The sequence below is a fragment of the Sparus aurata genome, chromosome 17 (genome assembly GCF_900880675.1).
Source record: "Sparus aurata chromosome 17, fSpaAur1.1, whole genome shotgun sequence".
NCBI lineage: Eukaryota > Metazoa > Chordata > Actinopteri > Spariformes > Sparidae > Sparus > Sparus aurata.
In genome coordinates, this window is record NC_044203.1 from 34420200 (window position 1) to 34441913 (window position 21714).

General features: G+C 43.9%; 2 protein-coding genes across 3 annotated transcripts; one reads left to right on the plus strand and one right to left on the minus strand.

The window, feature by feature from the left end:
• The first annotated feature begins 203 nt into the window (after positions 1 to 203).
• Positions 204 to 2806, plus strand: scnm1 (sodium channel modifier 1). Its single transcript, XM_030392811.1, has 8 exons — positions 204 to 373; positions 571 to 641; positions 738 to 826; positions 978 to 1072; positions 1477 to 1577; positions 1683 to 1807; positions 1896 to 2016; positions 2148 to 2806. The coding sequence occupies exons 1-8, from the start codon at positions 323 to 325 to the stop codon at positions 2257 to 2259; spliced, it is 765 nt and encodes a 254-aa protein (XP_030248671.1). The 5' UTR covers positions 204 to 322; the 3' UTR covers positions 2260 to 2806.
• Positions 2807 to 4667: 1861 nt separating this feature from the next.
• tmod4 (tropomodulin 4 (muscle)) lies at positions 4668 to 19648 on the minus strand. Of its 2 annotated transcripts, none has more exons than XM_030392808.1 (10): positions 19518 to 19648; positions 11850 to 12027; positions 11254 to 11410; positions 9995 to 10114; positions 6384 to 6476; positions 5995 to 6125; positions 5752 to 5859; positions 5486 to 5629; positions 5232 to 5376; positions 4668 to 5126 (listed from the first exon to the last, which is right to left on the minus strand). In XM_030392808.1, exons 2-10 carry the CDS (start codon positions 11949 to 11951, stop codon positions 5104 to 5106), a joined length of 1023 nt encoding a protein of 340 aa, XP_030248668.1. In that variant the 5' UTR covers positions 11952 to 12027; positions 19518 to 19648; the 3' UTR covers positions 4668 to 5103. The 2 variants fall into 2 exon arrangements, with proteins under 2 accessions (XP_030248668.1, XP_030248669.1); XM_030392809.1 differs by lacking the exon at positions 19518 to 19648 and adding an exon at positions 19375 to 19393.
• Positions 19649 to 21714: the final 2066 nt, after the last annotated feature.

Here is a 21714-nt window from a genome sequence, read left to right on the forward strand (position 1 = left end):
ATAACGATAGGAAAATACTAGACGTGTTACGTTATGGTGCCTTCTTTGTTTAGAAACATAATAACTCATTTGTGGATGCCTAGTTGTGATGTTATAATGGCTGTAATAGAAACGTGGCCATTCATAAACTCTGCGTTTAAAACGACGTACCACCTAAAAAGAAGCAGACCGGTATTTTCAAAACGAAAAGCCATTATTCCCATCCTCCCCGTTGACTTCGAATGCAACATTGCTATCACGCTTGTCGCTGTCGTAAGGTGGCTAACACTAGTTAGCTCACCTGTAACTTACATCTACTTTCTGATTACCAACCGTAATAATTATGTCTTTTAAACGGGAAGGCGATGACAAGAGTCAACTGAACATCCTGAAGGTAACGGTGACAGTTTATTTTTCGGCTTTGCTTGAGAGACTTAAGTTGAAATGTTATGTTGTTATGGTTAGCATCCTGCTAACTAACTTTGCTAGCTAACTGTAGGAGCTGTAGTGTTCAGAGATGCATCTTTAAAACTCGAATAAAATAAGAACCTGATAAATTAACCACTGTTTTATTGCTGTCGTGTGCTTCAGAAACGTCGTGTGGCGGATCTTCTGTCTAATTTTATACCGGAGGATGAAGCAGCTCTGATGAAGAATGGAAGGTGAAATGCACTTCAAAACATTGATAAGTTTGGGGGGAAAAAGCAGGTAATGAGTGACATGAAGCTGGAATTCAACCTGTTGAATCTGTTTTGTAGATACACGTGCCTTGTGTGCTCCTACCGGCCTGTGTTTGATACCGTTGACATGCTGACAGTCCACAGGAAGGGGAAAAAACACCTGGAAGGTAAAACGTGTCTGTGTTTGGGAAGTGATTTTAAAAGTATTGTTTAATATTATATATCGTTTTATCGTCCAACCGTAGATGGAAACATCTAAAAGAATGTATTAATTGCTAAGAAAATAAACGTTATTCTTTTTTTTATGTATTTCTCCAGGATTAAAAGGATTCTATGGCAAGAAAGCACGACTGAAGAATGAAATAACCAAAAGACGACATGAAAACTACGTCCAGACTGAAGACAAAGGACAGGTTGGTATCTGTGTGAACTCTGTCAAGTTTCTGTTCAGTCGACTCCGAAGCAAACTGTCCAGAATCTCCTGATAGTCGTACAGAAAGGTTGTTTCAACAGGCAGAATGTGGATGAATCATCATCACTGGAGAATAACAACATGAGCTGAACAGTCTTCCTCTTCACTGGCTGAGACTGTTGGTCCATGTTGTCGTCTCCTGTCAAATGCTCCGTGTGGCCTCGTGACTTCCATCTGACCCTGACAAATGACATCCTGCCAAATCAATTTAAAGTTGCTGTCTGTTGTGGAAAAGATAAACGGAACTCGACAGAGCATTTAGTCGAGTCGATTTCTGAGTGAGCTCTCAGTATCTTTTTGAGAGGCACTTCCTCAATATATGCAGTGTTTCGTTGTGTTTTTAAGGAACCCTCGTGTTCAGCCCCTTTACTGGAACAGACGAGGAAGCTTACACATCACGCTTTATTGAAAACTGTACCATACAACAGCTGCCATAGAATAACCAGGTGAGTGAGATGGAGGTTCAGATCCACAAATTCCAACATATATTTTAAAATCTCTTAAAATAGCGAAAAACAGACTTTTTAATCGAAATTTGTAATTATTTTTAGTACAAAAGGACAACAGAGCATCGGCTCAGATCCCATCGACAACACATCTGAACAAGAGAAAGCCTGTCAAAAAACTGAAGTTTCAAACAATTTATCACAAAGCAGCTCTAGTGGCTGCACAGCAGGTAAAGTCTGTCATAAGAATTGTTTGTGTTGAAGAAAACACCCAGGCCTGATTGTGCTTTAAGTGTGAACTTGTTTTGTCTTCTGTAGCCAACAAAGGTTCACATTCATCTGATGATACAACAGGATCCCAGGCTGCAGTGAAACAGGAAGCAGAGCCTCTAACAGCCCAGAGGAGGAGAGAGTTGGAGCACTACCTCAAACTGAAAAGGTACAGATCGTTTTTTTATTTTCATTGGAACTGGCTGAAGTTTTGCTTTCTCCAACTAGAAGTCAGTTCTGTTTGTTCGACTGCGCCGACCTCGTGGGTTTCACTGCATGTCATCTTTTTCTGTTTCTCAGTCAGGGCTGGCTGCAGGACCGGAGCGGCCAGTGGGTTAAAGACGAGAACGTGGAGTTTGATTCCGATGAGGAGGAGCCTCCGTCACCTGCCCCCCAACCTGAAGGTCACTGAGAAAACTAAGAACTGTGGGAAAACAGGGATTAAACTTGTACCACAGTGGAACATTCAGAAGTCACATTGCTGTTTGAAACAGACAGAGCTCCACGTGAAAAGGACTTAAACAGATACATCAACCTTTCACCAGGTCATCAGCTGCAACTGTTGGTGCTTTTATTGTTCTTTAATTTAATGAAAAATAGGATTTTTATCAGCTTGTTCTTCAAAACATGTCTTTATATTTTTTTATATCAAATTCATTACACTTTAACTTCCTGAAAAACTTTAAAACATAAAGATTTCAAGAGAGAGTACAATTTTTGAACAAGTGTTGTCTTTCCTCTTTCTTTCTTTGGTTTTCTCCAATTGTCTGGAGGACATTAAAGGATAATCCCAGTTTATAATTGCTTTTGATATTATTGAATCAGATCTGATGACAAAAAAACAACATCACATTCCCAGATAGTCTTTGCTAACAGCATGTTTTGATCAGGCACTGCGCTGGTGTCAGATGAACAGCTTTAGGAAGCAAGTGGCATCAAATAAAGAGCGATAAAACACACACAAGTCCACACGAGTTGTTCTGTTGTCAGTAACAGTTTGGTTAAGTTCGGTTAGGGACCAGAACTTCTTGGCCAGGTTCAGGAAAATATCATAGTTTGGGTCAAAATAGAATCTTTCACAATGTTAAGTGTTCAGAAACATTTGAATGCCATCGTCTCCCTTGTCATTATTGTGCAGGAAGGATGTGTGTGCATGACTATGGCAAGCACAGTGGATCAAACTGACATCTGAAATCCATTGGCAGCCTGAAATCTGCTCTTCAAACTGTGATGGATGATATAATAATTGAATCCATCGCCTTCTAAATAACCAGGGCATTTGTATACAGCCTGAATGTCTCATCAGTTAATTGTGTTGAGTTTTAAACAGCATCACTAACAGATATTCCCTCTGACATCAGCCTCATGTCTGGTCCACGGCCCCCCTTCAGTATCAGAAGAGCAGCGCTGGAAACTGAACAAACACTTGCAGCCTACAGGATGACTGAGACTATTTCCATCAGCCTTTGTTGTCTATTTCACTCCTTTCAATTGAGTCCCATCTCCTCGCCGCTCGGACTAATCCTCAGTCAGCTTTGCTATAAATCAGCAGCAGATAAGGCCGTGTTGGTGCTAATCTGGGTAGCGAAGCCACCGGTTAGCGTTGTTCGCTCAGCACAGTTGGTATAAATTGGATCACACTGTCGGGGTCAGTGGGAGGGTGCAGCGGGACTTAACATGGGCTAGTTTCTGATGACACCGCTAATATGTGGCACGCTCACTTCATTATTTCGGAGCTCAGAGCATCACAAACACACGGGGAGGCATCTGATGCGCTGAAGTTCTCAGTTGTATGGAGACTTGGCAGCATGACATCTGATATGCTTTTGGACACAAACCTTTGTTTTCTGATTGCTGGTGACCTTTAATATCATGTCTGCAACTTCACAACTTATAGACTGACACAATCCTCTGATGCAAATGATAACAAACACATGAAACACAATAGGGTAAATACGTCTGTCACAGCATTCATGGCACCGAGCGTTGCAATCCAAAAATACACCTGTGTTTTACTGAGAAAGACGATCAAAGGGAGGTGAAACCCTCCAAATAGATTCTGTCAAGGCAACTTTAAATCATTTCAAGATGCCAAATGTCAGCGAAGCCTGTGCGCCTTTAAAATGTGACATTTGAGAAATCTAAAGAATACGTTTTTTTTTCTTTTTGCTTATTACTTTAAGGTCCTGTCAGACTTGACATTAAGTCAGAGCCCTTTTAAAAGAAAAAGGAAGTAGGTTGAAGAGTCGAGGGGAGGTAGAGCGGGAACTCCGGCAATGCTGTCAAAATCCTCAGAGGTTAGCAGCTGTTTCTGTTCATAAATCTCAGCGGGTGCACGCGGGTGCAACCCTCTTAAAAGTTGCTTCTTATATTTGGAACGAGGTAACTCAAGCCCGGTGGACCAGGTTGTGTTTCCCAGCAGGGTTTGGAGAGGGTTAAAAATAGCTCAGGTGCTTGAGGGAAGTCAGAGGATCAGGAGAGAGTTTGAGGGATTACAGCGCTGTGATTCTTTACGTGAAGGATTCATCCCTTAAGGCTGCAGCAGAAGTCGGTCTCGGGGGGGGAAATTATCGCTTAATGTTAACCACAGATTACATCCATTAATAATGTTATACTTTTGTATAATAATCCAAATGAATACGACATGTTTGAGAGTAAATTTAATCTTCTACACGAACAATTCTGTCCAGTTTCGGCTGCAGTTGCTACTTAAAACCATAAATTTATCGAGGAATATATTCCTATATCCAATACGAGATAGTCGTGTCCAGATAAGGTGTAGAAAAAATCAAATTAAACTTGCCAAACATTTACAAGAAATACTTGAAGATATATTTTTTTATTTAAAGTATTTACAGTTTGGTTTCCTCCCCACAGATAGCACCACATTGTAAATGTTTTCATGGATGAAAGGAGTTAACCTTTTGTTTGGGATGATGTCGGCGATGCACAAACAAAAAGGAAAAAAACAAAAGCACAAAAAAAAAAGACACTTCACATTTGGCTTGTGACCTATACACGTCTTTATGATGAAATCAGCAGTCTACAAAAAATAAAAAGCTGGCTGCGAGAAATGAAATGAAATGTTTGGGGGACATGAGTGTTAGGTGGGTTGCACCATGCACGACGACCCGGCTTGGTTTTTGCGAGGGGTTCGGCTCTGAAGCGACACATCGAAGAAAGCTGGCACGAGCCTGTTGGTGGCCGTCTGTTCGCAGGCTGAAGTGGTTCTTCTTCTGTTTGCTCAGTCTTGTTTTCATCTTAATCTCTGCTGGCGAACTGCGGCGAGAAGAGAGATGGGATCAGAAAACATATGACACAACATGACAGGCTGATAATTCCGTAATTCTACGTGGGTATGAAGATTTTCCGAGCGTCTCTCACTCATGTCGTTGTTTCGCGTGATGGCCATGGCGGCTCTGGCACGGGGACCCTGCTGGGTGAAGTGGTAGCCGAATTTGAGGATGCTGGAGTTGTTCTCCAACATGGAGGCGATCTCCATCTCGACCGAGTCTCCCAACTTCTGCCTCTGCACGGGAGAGAAGAGGGAGATGCAGCTCGTTCACAAGAGAGATCCCAAACCTTTTTCAGGAATGTGACAAGACAAGTACAAGAACATTAAATCCCCTCTAACTAACCTGGTTATCGATCTTAAGCTCCACCAGCGTGGCGTTTTTGGCCACAGCTTTGATGACCGCCATCATGCCGTCCGAGGTGATGAAGTTTGACTCGATATTAAGACTCTGCAAGCTGGTGTTCTCCTGCAGCATCTCCGCACACGCCTGGTGCACACACACAATCACAGCGTGGGATCGTTTAGTGCAACTCTTCCATATCACAGGTGTAAACAGAGCATCTACCTGCAAGGTTTTATTATCTATGAATGACGTGACACTGCACTCACGTAGGCCACAGGGTCGTTGCTGCGGGTCGCAGCGATGCTCAGAAACTCCACGTGAGAGTTTCCCTTCATCGCCTCAAAGATCTCTTTCAGTGTTGGGATGGGAATGTCCTGCAGCACAGACAGAAAGACATCACCTTTACCTTTCTGCAGAGGATTTACACTTATTGAAGCTGGGTGGGTTATCAGAGAAATATTGTTATTTCCGGCGCTGCTTCGTCACTGTTTCGCTCCCGCTCAGCTGACCTTGATGTTGTTGAGGTTGACTTCAGTCAGGCTGCTGTCGTTGTTGTGGATTCTCTCCAGGGTTTCCTCCACGTTGGTGGGGTTCGGCGGCTCGTCGGGGAAGATCTTGAAGGGATCCGGTTTCACCACACCTGCAGGAGGCACAACATCCAAGGTCAGAAGAAATATCTTAAGACGCGTCTGTCCAGTTTATAATCAGGCTGCAAAAAGACTCAGCAATAAGATCAGTTCCCAAATGAAACCTTTACAAATACCGGAACGCTTTTAATGATAGCTTACCTGGAGAATATTAAGAGTATTTCATTCAGTTTGTGCAATTTCTATTCTTAGGACTTTCAATATTAGCCTCTAAAACATCTTGACTGTTTCTGTCGTGATGTCATACGTACTGTTGATGCCCTCGGTGTTGGCGATGGTGCCGGTGGTGCCCAGAGCGTCGTAATACTGCTTGTTGCTCATCAGCGTGTACATTCCAAGGATGGCTGCAACGACAGGGGAAACAAATCACTGTGAACACGAGATAAATGTCTCTGTGATATCTGAATAAAATCGTATTACACGTCCGGGATTATGCTTTTGTCACGGCTGCAGTTACAGCCTGTGCCGCGCGCACCACGCTGAGATCCCCCCAAGACGATTTAATGCGCTTTGCTGAATTTGCGAATAAATTGTTTCTGATTTTGTTTGGACCCAGTTACGTGTTTCCCGCCCGCGTCTCACGCGCCGCTCGACTCTGCGCGCCTGTTTGACGAGATAAAGATATTGTTGTCTGAGCTCAGCAGGAAGCTCGGTGTCACAGTTTCCAGGCGCACCAGAGGAAGTCGTGCCGCCGTGTTTATGCACAAGTTTCAAGGTGAGTGTGTTGTTAAAAGTCCACCGCCTTAGACTTTCAAAATATATTCATGAGCGTGAACAACTTCATTCTAAGGACAGAATTTGGACGATGATGTGTGAGGTTTGGGGCGTAAACAGATATAAAGTTTGACATGCATAAAGAATGCAAATAAATGATTTTACCCTCTGTGTTTTAATTAAGTAAAATAAAACTATCTCTGATTTCTGGCTCAATTTATATAAACGTTGGTAGAATATGACGTCTGCAGCATGACACCTGAACCAAGAGCAACTCCACTCAGATTATACACAGTCATTTTTGTATATTGTTGATATTTTTATACTTCTAGTATCAAAATTAAAACTAATTATTATGCAGATAGCTCCTTTTTCACAGCGCCAAGTTATTTGCTCTAATTGATGACGCATATTAATGAGAAAATAGATAATTTTATCACTTCATTTAACGCTTGAACGTTCAATCTCCAGCATTGCATCAAAGTTTATGAGCACATCATATATTTTGTGTGTAAAAGCTGCAGCTGACAGATGAATATAGAAATGTTCAGTGCAACTCAAAACCAAATCGTCTAACAATTACTGATCTATGTTGACTTGTATCGACTGACTATCTTCCTCCACACCTTCACTGAACAGATGATGGTGACACTTTTCTCTCCCTCTCCTGCTGTAGTTGCTCTTTATGACCAGCAGGGGGCAGAAGACCTGCTGCTGCTTCCCCTGCTGCCGTTGTAACCTGCTAAACTGTGTCACATGCCAACTGCTGTGACAGCAACCCCCCCACCTCCCACCTCCCCTTCTCCTCTCCCCTCCACCGTCACTTCACCTTCCCGCCCACCAGCCTCCTGACCCGGTGTGGGCGACCATGGGAAGGGCCTTGTGAGGAGAGGGAGGCCGGGGGGACAGCTGCCTGCTCATGGGTGGGCGTTACCGACCATAAACACCCCCCTCATCATCCGGTTTGGCCCTGAGAATAACCCACAGTAGCTTTGCGGCACAAACTAGACTGCAGATAACTAAAAACGGCTCAGTATAGCAACGTGCTAATATGAATGAAACGTGAAAATTGAGTCACCTCGGGGACTTGTTGGACCGCTCTCCCTCTGAGCTCGCGAAGCGGGTCGGCCAAGCTATTCATCCCCCTTTTAGCGTGTTTGCCAAAAAGCCCACACAAAAGAGTGACAGAGGCTAACTGAGGTTTAATCCCCATCTGGACTCCATCCAGGGTTAGAGTGGTGGTCTCTCTGACAGGCTGACGGAGCCGGACAAACAGGCTGCCCGGCTCTGTCTTTTTCCCGGATGCCTGCCTGTCGGTTCGCCCCGTCAGAGAACGATCCCACTCAATCGAGAAAACATATTTTATTAATTCATATAACCTGATTTCTGAAGTCATCCAACATGCATACTTGGAGACTTTTATAAAAAATGTCTAGGCCTAGTACACCGATGAACTAATGGTGACTGAAATTCTCTGTACTTTATCTGGGTCCAGACATATTGTTCCACTTCTGTTTTAAATTATTCATCGGGGACAGTTCACCCGGCGAGGCAAGCCTGTCAAACTCTGAATTTCTCCACAAGCCAAAGTGCATCTGTCTGCAGTAACAGCACTGCTCTCAAGGGTGTTACCTCCTATTCACCTGTCCAGCACCAGAAACACAAAGTGCTAGCTCTTTTCTCAAATGTTAGCTCGAGCTACAGCAAAAGTGTTGTTGTTTTTTTTACGAATCAGGATCTGATGATTAAAAGGTTCATTATGTAAGATTTTTTAGTTGAAAACATTCACAAATGACCCTCAAATTATCAGCGGGATGTGAGGAATTAATGTTGACATATTGTGCTGCAGAGATCTACTGAAGTTAGCGTGTTGCTAAGCTAGCAGCGGCCCGTCCCAGTCCAAAGCTCGGGCACCAGCAGCATAAACACCAGCGCTCCTCTGGTGCTCCGAGCTCCCGGTCCGGACCACTACACTTTTCCATCTGCATAATTACACTTTAATGTTGTTGAAGACGAACACCTACAGAAATGTAGTTAAATGAGGTCGTATTTGAATAAAAAACAAACTCCCACAGCTCTGTTGATTCTAACCTTCAGTAAAAATGACTCTGAGCTGCAGGGAACATGTAAAACTGTTGTGTTTTTCTATCTGTGAACACAGTAGCTTCCCACTGGTCTGCGTGAAACAGATACAGTATCTCTGCCCCCACCATCTCCATGTCCAACCCCACCCTTCCTCCGGTGGCCCGGGGCCAGGCTTATTTATTTCTGTGTTGCTTAGCATGGGGAATTGGACCCCATCGCATGTCTGGCCATGTCTGTTAGCCTGCGACGACTGAGCGGTCTCAGTGTTTGGGGGGAAACAATATGAAGCTGACAGAAGAGAGATAACTGGGTCTGTATAATGGACCTATGTGGGTCAGAGCCGCTGTGATGAAACACTGAGGTCACACTGGGCTGTGTACTGTACCGTTCTGAAGAAGCTGCTGCTGCTGCTGGGAAACAGCATGAAGACAAACAGATGACATCATCAGGGGAAAAGACATTTTTCACAGCAGACGTTTTTTGCATGTAATAGCAGAGACCACACAGGTGTGTTTAATCATGAACAGTGACGACGCTCCACTTAGAGGAGCTGTAGTTTCATGAGCCTGCTGTTGAGTGGACCGGCTGACTGGCTCGGGCCGGACTGGGACTCTGGATGGAACTGGGCCATCGCAGGCTGAAGTTCTTCCTGCACTGACAGCTCAAAATGTCTGCCGTGAAAAAAGCTCTGTAGTATTATTCTATATTAAACATGTCAAAGGGTCACAAAGATGCTGGAAATTCTTTTCAATCACTATTTTTTTTTTTTATGGAGATGGAAAGCTGGTTTGTTGAGCCAACAGAGCTTTTTGTTTTTCTTCCCTGACTCTCAGATAATTTCTTTTCAATTTCATGTCGTGTGAATGAAAAATAATTGCTTACTGAGGAGCATCAGAGCGCCGTTGTCTTCTTAATGTTCCCAACTGAATCAGATTTGCACAGCTACAGGTGTTCTGACTCGTCGTACGGAGCAGGTAAAGCGCAGGTGAGGCTGACAACATTAACGATGGCAAAGAATTATGTTTATACAGCCACCTGTGTTGTACAGTCGTGTTTGTCTCACCTGCAATATCACACATCTCGGCGTCTGTGGCGTTTTTCAGAGCCTCCTCCAGCTCCGGCTCCAGGACCACTTGCTCGCTCTCGGGGATCCCCGGTTTTGTCTTGGAAACGAAGGTCTTTCCTGGAGCGGAGAAGAAATAGTCGACGAGTTAAAGAAGAAGCAGAGGGACAAAACGCGGGCAGAGGTTGAAGAACTGTGTGCAAATACTTTAGTAGACTTAAAAGTTCTGCATTTCCTGTTCGTAAAGAAGGTGGAGATCATTTTTATCACTTTAAAGACTTCTAAAATAATACATCTTCTTTTTATTGATAATAATTAAAAGTATTAAAGCTGCAGTATGTAGGAATGTATGATTGGATTAACACTCCCAACAAACAGGAGCAGCATGTCACCAGAGTAACTGCTATCTGCTGAAAACCGCATTCCTCTCACACATCCATGACTGCAGCTACTGTTAGCTTGTTAGCTCAGTTAGCCGTGCAGCTAGCCAGACCACAGGGAGAGTGTTGGCCAGCTGGTTAGGAAAGAAATAACTGTGTGAGAGGTCGTATCTGGCGTCTGTGTGTGTTTGTGTCTGCAAACCAATTTCACAAGTCTTTCTCTCGCTTTTTCTTTAATCTTTAATCCATAAATTTGTCTTTGTTTTGTTAACAGCTCTGTTCGGATCGTGTTTCCCAAAACATGAGTGAGCCGCGGCTTATCACGGCTCTGATAAACTCGATTTTTCACTGGAGTCTAGATTCTCTTTATCTTTCTCTTTGTGCTTTTTCTCATTCATCATCACAATTTCAGCTGCCTGTTGCGTTATCGGTTTTATTCGACGGGTTTGCAGAGGAACGCTTCACATTTTCTCATCCAGATCATCGCCTGGTGTGGGCCTGGATGTGTCGGGGCCTCTGGGACTGATGATGGAAATGGCCTCCAAAAACTCAGTGAGCTGCAGAAAACCCCACACAGACCTGCAGCTCAGAGCCTGAGCAGCTGTGCAGTGGAGCGTCACAGAGTACAGAAGCTGTCTGACGGAGAGGGAACAAGTCTATCAAGATTTAAACCTTTGCAGGAACGATGTGTAAAGACGTTAAGAGCTGTTGTACCGCTGCTTTATATCCTGTATTATGGTGACGTTATGTGATGTCCAATCCTCCTCCTCTTTCCAGGTTAAGATCATGTGATGTAGACAAACATGTCCACACGTCTCTTACAAAATAAAACAACTCTGTGGTTTAAATGTGATATTTCTCGGGCTCCAGCTCGCCCACCTTTCTTCTCCCCGGTGAAGGGCACCAGGTCGTCCCGGTCCTCGTGCTCCAGGGCCTGCTTCTCCAAGTGCTGCTGCAGGGCGTCGCGGTCGAACGGACCCGTCGGGGTCTTCTTCGTCTGGTCACGCTGCCGGTAGCCAGCGGGCAGCATGGCATTCTGGGAGAACAAGAGGTCAAATGTCATGTTGATGTGACATTAAGACTAGAGGACACGAGAGAAACGGTTCAGAGGTGTTTGAGTGCGTGGGTGTTCTGAGTGAGACGATGCGTCATGAATAAATGTGAAGTTTCAGACTTTGATTAGTGACTGCAACTTTAATTTGTTTTATGCACCACAAGGTTTGACTGGAAGTGAAAGTCATCCCTGATTTTCTTCCTTCCAGCATTAAATGTGCCTCATGAATGTAGCATAGTGTGAGGTGCACTGTGCATGAACTGAGCAACTGAGACTTGATGTGTGCACTGCAGGAAGGATAAAACAGCTTGAAGGTCTGTTTGATGAGTTTGATCTGACCGCCAAGGTCTCTGAGAAATTGGTCAGAAGCCGACCGCCCGGCAGGCTAAGACGAATCGAGCGCCCCCCCCCCCCCTCGTACCTCCGGGTCCATCTCCTGCAGCTCGTACTCCAGCTGATCCAGCTCCTCAGCGCTGAGGCCCTTGAGGATGGCATCCTCGTCGATGTCCCTGGGGTCCGACATGGCTCCTGAGGTTCTGGCTCACATACACACACACTCACTCATACACACCGCTTGCACACCCCTGGGCGAGAGGGCACTGTGAGGGGAGGGACGAGAGGAGAGAGAGAGAGAGAGATGAGGGGAGTCTTTGGAGGGATTCGTACAAAAAGTAAACGTCATCGTCAACGAATGTTACATGCGACCGAGGAGCTTCTGAGAGTTACTTTTCGAGTATGAAAGCTCGTCCTTAACCCTTATCACAACCCAAAATGTTTCAACTATTTGACAAAGTTGTAAATCCCTGTCCTGACGTTACCCGGGGACCCCCCAGAGGCCTGTAGAGGACTGCAGGGGGTCCCCTGCTCTACATTTTTTGGGAACCACTGTCCTTGCCAAACAGATTCATGATCTCCATTGAGCTTATCGGCTGCCCTGTCCAGAGCGCTGCAATAATATGCCGATGATAATAATAGATGCATTTCCGATAATAAATCTCCGATACTCAGGAAGGCAGAGACTGTATAAATATGCAGCGGCAGCCTTCAGGTCACACGCTTACGTAAACCTCGTTCTCACCTAAAAAGCACACAAGAGGTGAAGAACCCACCCGCTGATGCCCCCGCGGTTTGAAACCGCGAAGCGGTCGAGCGAGGCTGAGAAGTGAAGGAGGAAAAGGAGAGAGAGAGAGAGCAAAGTCTTTGTAACTCTAAACCCTTAGCTCACCACACAGCTGCTAAGAATAGCAGAGAGGAGAGGGTGGAGAGCGTAATCCCTTATTTATCATCGACGTTCATACAGTAGTGGACACGCCCGAAAACATATCTGCACCCAGAAGATGAGGAGACGCGGAGCGGGCGGACACATGAGGACAAACCGCCTCCGACACTGTAAAGAAAAAAAGCGCAGAAACGAAACATCAGAGCGCTCGAAGTGGGAAAATACCACAACGATAGCTCTGGGTCACAGTATGAGTCATGCAGCTATCAGGTTTGTGAGGTCTGATGTTTTTAATTTTCAGTCCAACTTTCATCCAAACTTGGCCCGGAGAAGAAAACGCTCATCGAAGGTCAGGTCACAGAATGTGGTTTCAGTCGGCGTGCTTGTATAACGACAGCCACGATCCACATATGTGATCTGTGATGGCAACAAGAGTCTCGTTACTGCAGGTATATGATCTCAGGGATTAATTAAAGAGATATTAAATAACATAGGCCATTATCACTTCTGTAACGCTGTCTGGTCTGTTAGCCGCAACATCAGCGCACGAAAGATCCCCCACATTTTCCAACACGATCCACTGACACTGAATTCGTGACCCGCTATGAGAAAACAGAGGTAATGTTAGAAATGTTTAACTCAAATTAAAGTGAAACTCTCACCAAAATGCAACCTAGGCTTTTTTTGTGAACGTATATGAGTCAAAGCATAATTACGACGAAAGAGGCACTTTTAAGATTTACTGTATTTTCATTTTCGGGTCAAACTCATTTTCAATGGGAGTGCTACGGGCACTTTTACGATAGCATCAAAATCTCTATTTTTAAAACAGTAAGAAGTCTCGACACAACATGAAACTTTGCTCGTAGCATCACCAGGGTCTCTACACATGAACACGAGCATTGAGAACATTGTTTGTGTACACAGAGTTTACTAAAAAGAAGCTTTTTGAACAACTCATGTTAGCAGTAGCTTGTTCCGCTCGCCGCCGTCCTGCCAGTGGAGAAGTGTCGATCTCAGAATGTGACGTAACCTGGAGGACAGTTAAGGTGGAACTACTGTCTTCCAGCAACAACTATCCACGTGAGATCTCACGTGACTTTTCCAGCTTTTGATTTTAGTATTGTTTCTTATATGAGGCTCCTTTTTCAACTTCAAGGTCAATATTGTTTTTCACTAACGACAAAACAACAAATTATTCGTGCATTTATGTGGAACTAAGCTTTAGTAGCGTTCCACCTTAACTGTCCTCCAGGTTACGTCTCATTCTGAGATCGACACTTCTCCACTGGCAGGACGGCGGCGAGCGGAACAAGCTACTGCTAACGTGAGTTGTCCAAAAAGCTTCTTTTTAGTAAACTCTGTGTACACAAACAATGTTCTCAATGCTCGTGTTCATGTGTAGAGACCCTGGTGATACTACCAGCAAAGTTTCATGTTGTGTCGAGACTTCTTACTGTTTTAAAAATAGAGATTTTGATGCTATTGTAAAAGTGCCCGTAGCACTCCCATTGAAAATGAGTTTGACCCAAAAACGAAAATACGGTAAATCTTAAAAGTGCCCCTTTCATAGTAATTATGCTTTTACATGAAGGTTTGACTCGGGTACATTCACAAAAAAAAACCTAGGTTACTTTTTGGCGAGAGTTTCATTTTAAGTTTCCAGATGTTATTCTGGGCTATAACTTGTCTCCACCGCTGAATATAATAGAGACAATTTACCAAAATGAAATTTTAGGCTGGATTTACCACTAATTTACTTTTTCTCTCTCTCGAGTTAACAGCCGTTTGCTTGTGTAACTTTGTGTGTTGTGGTAACAAGTGGAGGAGTTATTAAGTAGAGCAGAAAGTCCGGACAGAACCACAGTCAAATGATCCAGTTTCCCCTTGACAACAGAACAGAACTGGAACCATGGAAATGAAACTACAGACCCGATCACGACGTTTATTCACAATCACTTCTGGATTTAAAAACCTGCAGCACACGAGCTTACTTACAATTTAACCGTCTTTCTACTACAATGCATGCTGACGCTGTCACAGCTCGTTAATAACAAAACTTTGAGCAGTGTTTCGTTGGAGACGGCAGGAAATGACTTTATACGTGTTCTGCTGTCTTGTGTTCGCTGCACTGCTTTACTCCAGTGACACACAAACTATGTGACCGAATGACCTTGTTCTTCTCAAGGTAACGCCTGGAGTCCTGATCAGATTACACTTTATTGGAAAGGACACACACACACACACACACACAGTGATACACACCATCAGTGCCGTGACTCAAAGAGCGACAACTTGGTGTGTGTCTGTGTGTTTGTATGGTCTCTTCTGACCTTAATATCCCAGAGGCTTTACTGTGAATTTAAATGAGCACACCTTCGATTTTCACCTTCCCACTGGCTTTTCCTCACTTCACTTCTCTATCAGTATTCTAACCATCCGATCCAGCATAAATGTCGACACAGCAGCATTGTATATTCGAATATGGACAGAAATTTCTTCCAGCTTTCGGCAAGAAAAAGCTGATTTACAGTGACGCGTCTCCTCTACCGGCACAAACAGCAGACCAACTTCCAACAGATAAACCATGAAGATGTAAAGCTTGGCACAGATGTGACACCATCCCGCAGTCTTTCTTCTGAAAACCAAAAGAAGCACCAGTAGAAACGATGCTCCTGTGTACGTGGCAGCTCCTCGCCAACGCTGCACGGCTCTAACGCGTGAAGCCAACGACACAACCGGCGGATCACACGGCCGAGCGAGGAGGAAGACGGAGGAGATTTAAAAAAGGATGACAGGAAGGAGGCTGCGGCTCAAAGGACCAGCTGGAGGATGAATCTACCTAGACTCTCTTTTTTATGTGGGATAAAATGTTTTTACCACCGTCGCCTTCAGCACCTTCAAGTCTTACAAGTCTGAATTCTCGACTCTTATGCAACTTTCATCAATATAACATAACCAGAAGATTCCGTTTTAAAACTTCAACTTCGAGTTTCCTCAGTGCTGAAGTGTCCCTGAGAAAAAGTACTCTTAATTTGATTTATTAACATCAGTCATCAAATGATGTCATTCATATGAAAATACTGTATTTCCACGGTTGTTTATCATGTTTATCATGCTTTACACGCTTTAATGTCTGAGCTCTCCTATTAAGCGCCTGTCTCTTTAAGGCCCCCCTGCGCCTCACTGCGCTCTGATTGGTCAGCTCTGACAGGCCTGAGCAAGGCAGCACCCACCATGCTGCTACATCAGCTCTGCTAGCATTGTGACATCACAACCTCACAGAAGTCCTGGTGGCTGGTTTGACGGCACAGGTTCTGATCCAGACTGTGATTATTTCTCTCTCTGGTTTGACTATTTAGATACTTTCTGAGATTTCCGTCCCCTTTTTTTTGAATATAATGCAACATGTGAACACTGTACGTCAACAATATGAGATTTGTAACAGTTGCAGTGTCGTTTTTATTGATCTAATTAATGCAGAAAGCAGTCTTAAGGAGTGCATGCAGCCCAGGGCTCCGTCCCAACGAGGCTCATGTGATTTGCCGGCTGTCAAGCCTTTGAGCCTCGCTTATTGTTGAGCTAAATACATGGCTGTTTTCTGACACTTGAGCTGAGAGGGAGGGCTCGGCCCGCGTACCAGCAGCCCGCACCACTTTAATATATCTGCACAGTTTGAGGAAGACAAACTGACTCTGGTTACAACTCTACGTCTCCTCTTCCAGATTAGATCGATACTTTGCCGTCAGCTGTTAAAATATGAAATAGATAAGATCTTTCAAAAGGTGAAAGGACTTTGGCAGAAAGCGCCGTGTGAGGGTGACAAAGACTCCGGCCCCACATTGTGTTTTCATTTGTTTTGACATTTAATTTGGCACGTTCCACACACCTGCGACCGCACTGGAAACAGGCTGGACGGTTTGTGAATGTGCATCTGTCCCCGGCGGTCCCAGCAGGATTTTCTATACGGACCAAAACAAAGTGGGAGCGGCGGTACGTCACCTGCTGCTGCCAGCTGGCCCCGCTCGTTTCTTTTTCCAGTTTTAAATCTCCACCCGTCCTCTCTCTCTCTCTCGCTCTCTCTGCACCTGCAGCGTCTGTCTGTGCGCTTTATGAGCGTCGTGACACTCAGCTGAGCCCCGCTTATAAACGCATGTCTTCATTTCTAATTGGTGTTTTATTAATGACAGCTTTTATCTTTAAATATTCAAAACCACCATCTGGAAGCGTGCCGGGTCTCAATTATCCGTCGTATGCGACTCAGGCCTGATTGGTTGTCGAAGACCAGAAAAAGCTCGCGGGGTCACATTTCTTTCGCTTCTGACCTGGAACAAGTTGTCCACATTCTGACGGGGAAACATGTTACCGACGTGAGACTCTTCCTAACGAGTCGGAGCAGAATTTGTCATCGTTATCACAACAGGGTGGAGTTTGTTAGCGCGCCGTCAAATCCACCCAGATAGGAGATCGACTGAAGCTACACGGTGCATTTACTTTACCCTCCACCATTTTAATTCTGGGTGTTAAATGTGTGCACACTCCACAGTAGCGCCCTCAAGACCTCCTACGATGGAGCAAAGAAAGTAGCGTGACCTTTACTGAGTACACCACTGATAAAAAGACTTACAAAGCCATGATTGAAATGCAGAATGATTGAAACCACCTGTGCAGGTCTGCAGGGCTTTTTGCAGGAGTCCTGATGTGACAGAGCGCCGTTGCTGCATACAGGCTGATGGACTGAAGGTGTAGGTGATATTGATCGGATCAATTCCAAACTGTTTGGTGCAATAAACACGGGGATGAACGGACCGGTGCGCTGGATTTTCATGTTACTGCGAGCTTAATTCGTGAGTGTCCTGTCTTTAGAAACTTTGAGGGCGTCAAACATAACATAAATTATATTAATATCACATTAAATGTACAAGTTGACTGTCATGTTGGAGGTGGACGCGATGGTGGAGCCAGGCGAGACTCCTGCCAAGCCAGAGACCACCGTTCAGGTTGTGGTTTCAACATTTGTAAGCGTGAGACCGCGGGATATTTTTTGAGAAGATGTCAGGACACTTTGCAGCCGTGCGATACAACAGAACCAGGTATTTTATTATGATTTTGTGCGTTCTTGCAACATAAAATTGAGGCTAATGAAACGTTCATTTGCAGCATAAAGAAATGGAAAAGCCACACGTATCTTCTGTTCCCTGAAACTTACATTTACAACATTTACAACTGTTCTTCTTCTGTTTCTACACACGGTGCATGACTGAACACGTCCATTAGGTCGAAGTTAAACTCAAAGATGAACTCTGACCCGTCGGCCGGGAGATCAAACCAAAACAGGAGAGTCAAGCTTCAAGTTGTCCGTCATGAAGGCTTCTGTAGAACTGAGCTGGAGCTGCAAGAACATATTGGACAGACTGGGTGTTTTCTACAAACTGGATCCAGAACAGCTGATCATTGCGACCAGTTACGTCTAACCAGTTGTATAGTAAAACATGCCCAAGAGCACTTTGGTCACAGCAGTTAAACTAGGTGGAGTTTTAATGGCTGAATGTTTGTTGGAGGACACACCGACTGTAGTTTCTTGATTTCTGAGCCGAGATGGGTGGAGGCACTTATCTTGATGATTCACTGAACGTACGCTTGTCCAATTTTTTTAAATCATCCTCGTCAATTGAGGAGCTCCGGCGTCTCCGCGTCCAAAGTGCTGCGTCGATGCGAGCAGCGGAGACGAGTTACTGTGTGTTTTTACAAGTCAGAGACCATTACAAGGGGTTTAGATTACACAGTGACAAAGGTTATACACTCATAAATGCTCCAAAATGATTTACACTCCGCTCCTGTGCCAGGGAGTTTATTTCTCCTGAGCAGAAAATAAACTTTGAAGTCACTGCTCTCGGTTTCATTGCTATTTTCTGTGTGCGCCGGTCGCAGAAGTGGACTGAGGGGTTCTTTTTTTTCTTCTCTCAAATGATCCGGCTTGCGAGGTTCCCGTTCTGCCACCGGACAGCTCAGGAGATTTGTCACCATCCGCAGGTCGCCTCCTGCACGTCTTACCGCCCGAGTGTAACATTCCAGATCTGCCCCTCAGATTAATTTTAGCTTCACAAGTCAGCTACTTCCAGCCGTGTGAATCCTCCCCGGCTTGGGTTGCTCCTTGTATCTGTATCGGAGGCCCAGGGAACGAAGCCGGCTGCGTAGATTGAGCTTTAACTTTGTATTTGTTGCAAGGAAAAGCCAGCGAATTTGGGAGCAAAGTAAAGAAGCAACAGGTGGAATTGAGGACGACTTTTTTTTTTTCCCACACAGTAACTGAGCTGAATCTGCAGTGAGGTTAAAGAGCAAGGCCTATTAAATTCCTATTAAAGGCATCTGTCCCCAAAAGACATTTAATCCAGTGACAGATACAAATCAGACATCGTGCAGATGGAGGGCAAACCTAACCCTCCTTTCCTGGTTTCCAAACTCCACAGCCTCCCCTGAGACAACATCTCCAAATCCCCCTGTGGCGAATTAACTACACAGCGATTGGACAGCTATTGGACGGGCTTAACCCTTCCACATACCACGCTGATCGCTTCATTCTGACAGACAGTTATTTCAGTTTTTTTTTTGGAGGGGGGGTGGCTGACCCTCTGCAGAAGCCTCCGACAGTCGAGAGTCTGAATACTGAAAATCCAGAAACATTCACTCATTCATCCTGCAGCTTCATCCCCAAACGTGAACCCACAGTCTCACACATGAGCCGTCTCAGAACAGGCGACCCAGAGAGAATGACCCCAGTGTGGGTCGGCCCAACATGCCAGCAGGATCCCCTCAAACACAACGAGCCACACAGAGAGACAGAGACAGAGGACGCAGCCTCACACCTACCTTCACAGAAGCTCAGTGCTGAAGCCCCTCCAGCTACAGAGCCTGCAGTTAGAAACCAGAGAAAGTTGTTTCTCTTTTTTTCTTTGCCCCCCTCCTCTCTCTCTCTCTCTCTCTCTCCCTCCCTCTCTCTATCTATGTCACTCTACCTCCCCCCTCTCTCCCTCGTCAGGCCTCAGGGCTGCTGTGCTGAGACAGACATACTGACGGACGGCACTTTGAGAAGTCAGCATTTTGTTATTTTGGCTGTTGGGGGAGCAGAGAGTCACAGAGAGAGAGAGAGAGAAGTGGGGCATGAACTCAAACACTCATTAGTCCTTCAATTAAAAAGTGAGAGCAGCAGGACGGAAAGAGCCGGGCTGACATCTAGTGGACTGAGTGGAGCTGTACAGCACACAGTGATGTAAGAAAACCCAATAATGTGATCATTTCCTCAAAAAAAGGAACAAAGCTTACAGTTAACCTGTTCAAATATAAAACACAACCCAATATTGTGATCATTTCCTTTAAAAAAGGAACAAAACTTGCAGTTAACCTGTTCAAATATAAAATAAAACCAAATATTGTGATCATTTCCTTTAAAAAAGGAACAAAACGTGTACTTAATCTGTGCAGATAATAAATAAAACCAAATAAATTCCTATAAAAAGGAAAATAACTTGAATTTAACCTGTTAAAATATAAAACAAAACACAATAATGTGATAATTTATTTTAATAAAGGAATAAAACTTGCACTTAACCCGTCCAGATATTAAATAAAACCCAATAATTTCTTATAAAAAGGAATAAAACTTGCAGTTAGCCTGTTAAAATATAAAAAAAAACCCAATATTGTGATGATTTCCTTTAATAAAGGAATAAAACTTGTGCTTAAGCTGTCCAGATTTTAAATAAAACCCAATGATTTCCTATAAAAAGGAATAAAAACTTGAATTTGACCTGTTAAAATATAAAACGAAACACAATAATGTGATAATTTGTAATAAAATATCCTGCCTGATATTGTAATATTGTTGAAGGATAATGTTAAGATAAAAATGTATTCTCAGAATTGTAAAGGAATAGAAATTACACTTAACCTGTTAAAATATAAAACAAAACCAATCATGTTGCAATTTCCCTAAAAAAGGAATAAAACTTGTACTTAACCTGTTCAAAACAAAACCCAATGATGTAACCATCTGTAATCAAACATCCTGCCTGATATCGTCATAAAGTTTTTACCAATAATGTAAAAACAGAGTCAGATAATGGTAAGATAAAAAAACAAGTTTTATTCTCAGAAATGTAAAATGTGCAAGTATTTAAAAAAGTTGATGTTTTAGGATGTAAACCGAATGATTTATTCAGACTTGGAAATTCACAACAAATGTCATGTTGGAGGTTATTTATTTATTTATTTATTTATTTATATATAAAATAGAAATGAACCCAGCTGTGTTTTTTTCCGACCCTTGTGTCTTGAGTCTTGATCTGCACTGGTTCTGTTTCTCTGTTCAGTTTCTTCACGCGTCTCCTCAGCTGTAATCTGACTCCCCACCTCCTCGCGTCATGTTTTTGGGTGAACCAGCCCTTTAATCAAGTACCTGTCCACCGACATACATGGAGTGACAACAGCTGCAGAGGACGGCTGATCGCTGACAGCTGATTCAGTCTCCAATAAATATTCTCGTTTCTGATCCAATTTGAAACTCATATCGAAAGTTGACCTAAATTCTTATTACATTCAAAACTAGGAGGATTTACTTTTAAATGTACTTAAATTTAAAACCTTATAACACGATAAAGGATGAGGATTTAAAAAGCAGCCGAGCAGGGTTTTTCCTCCTCTTTGTTTGTTTCAAAGCCTCTTCTCCATCTCCTCCTTCACCTCCTCCTTCTCTCTCACAGGTTTCATCTCTTTGACTTTCTCTTTCAGCTTTTCTTTCCCAACGTTTGTTTTCTCGGTGACTTCCTTCTCCTTTAACGTCGTGTTGAAACATTAAAAGCAGCAACACATCTTCTTTTAGACCATCTCTTCTTTTCTTCTCCGGTCTCTGAAGTTTTGAGTTCAGTCCTTTGAGTTCAGTGATTCCTGATGCACACACGAACACTTCTCATCTCATCATAACATCATTCGTCACTGAGCACTTTTATTTTGTTGTGGTTACTGTAACACCATGTCTTACAGTCATTCCTCGACTTGTCATGAATTCCCC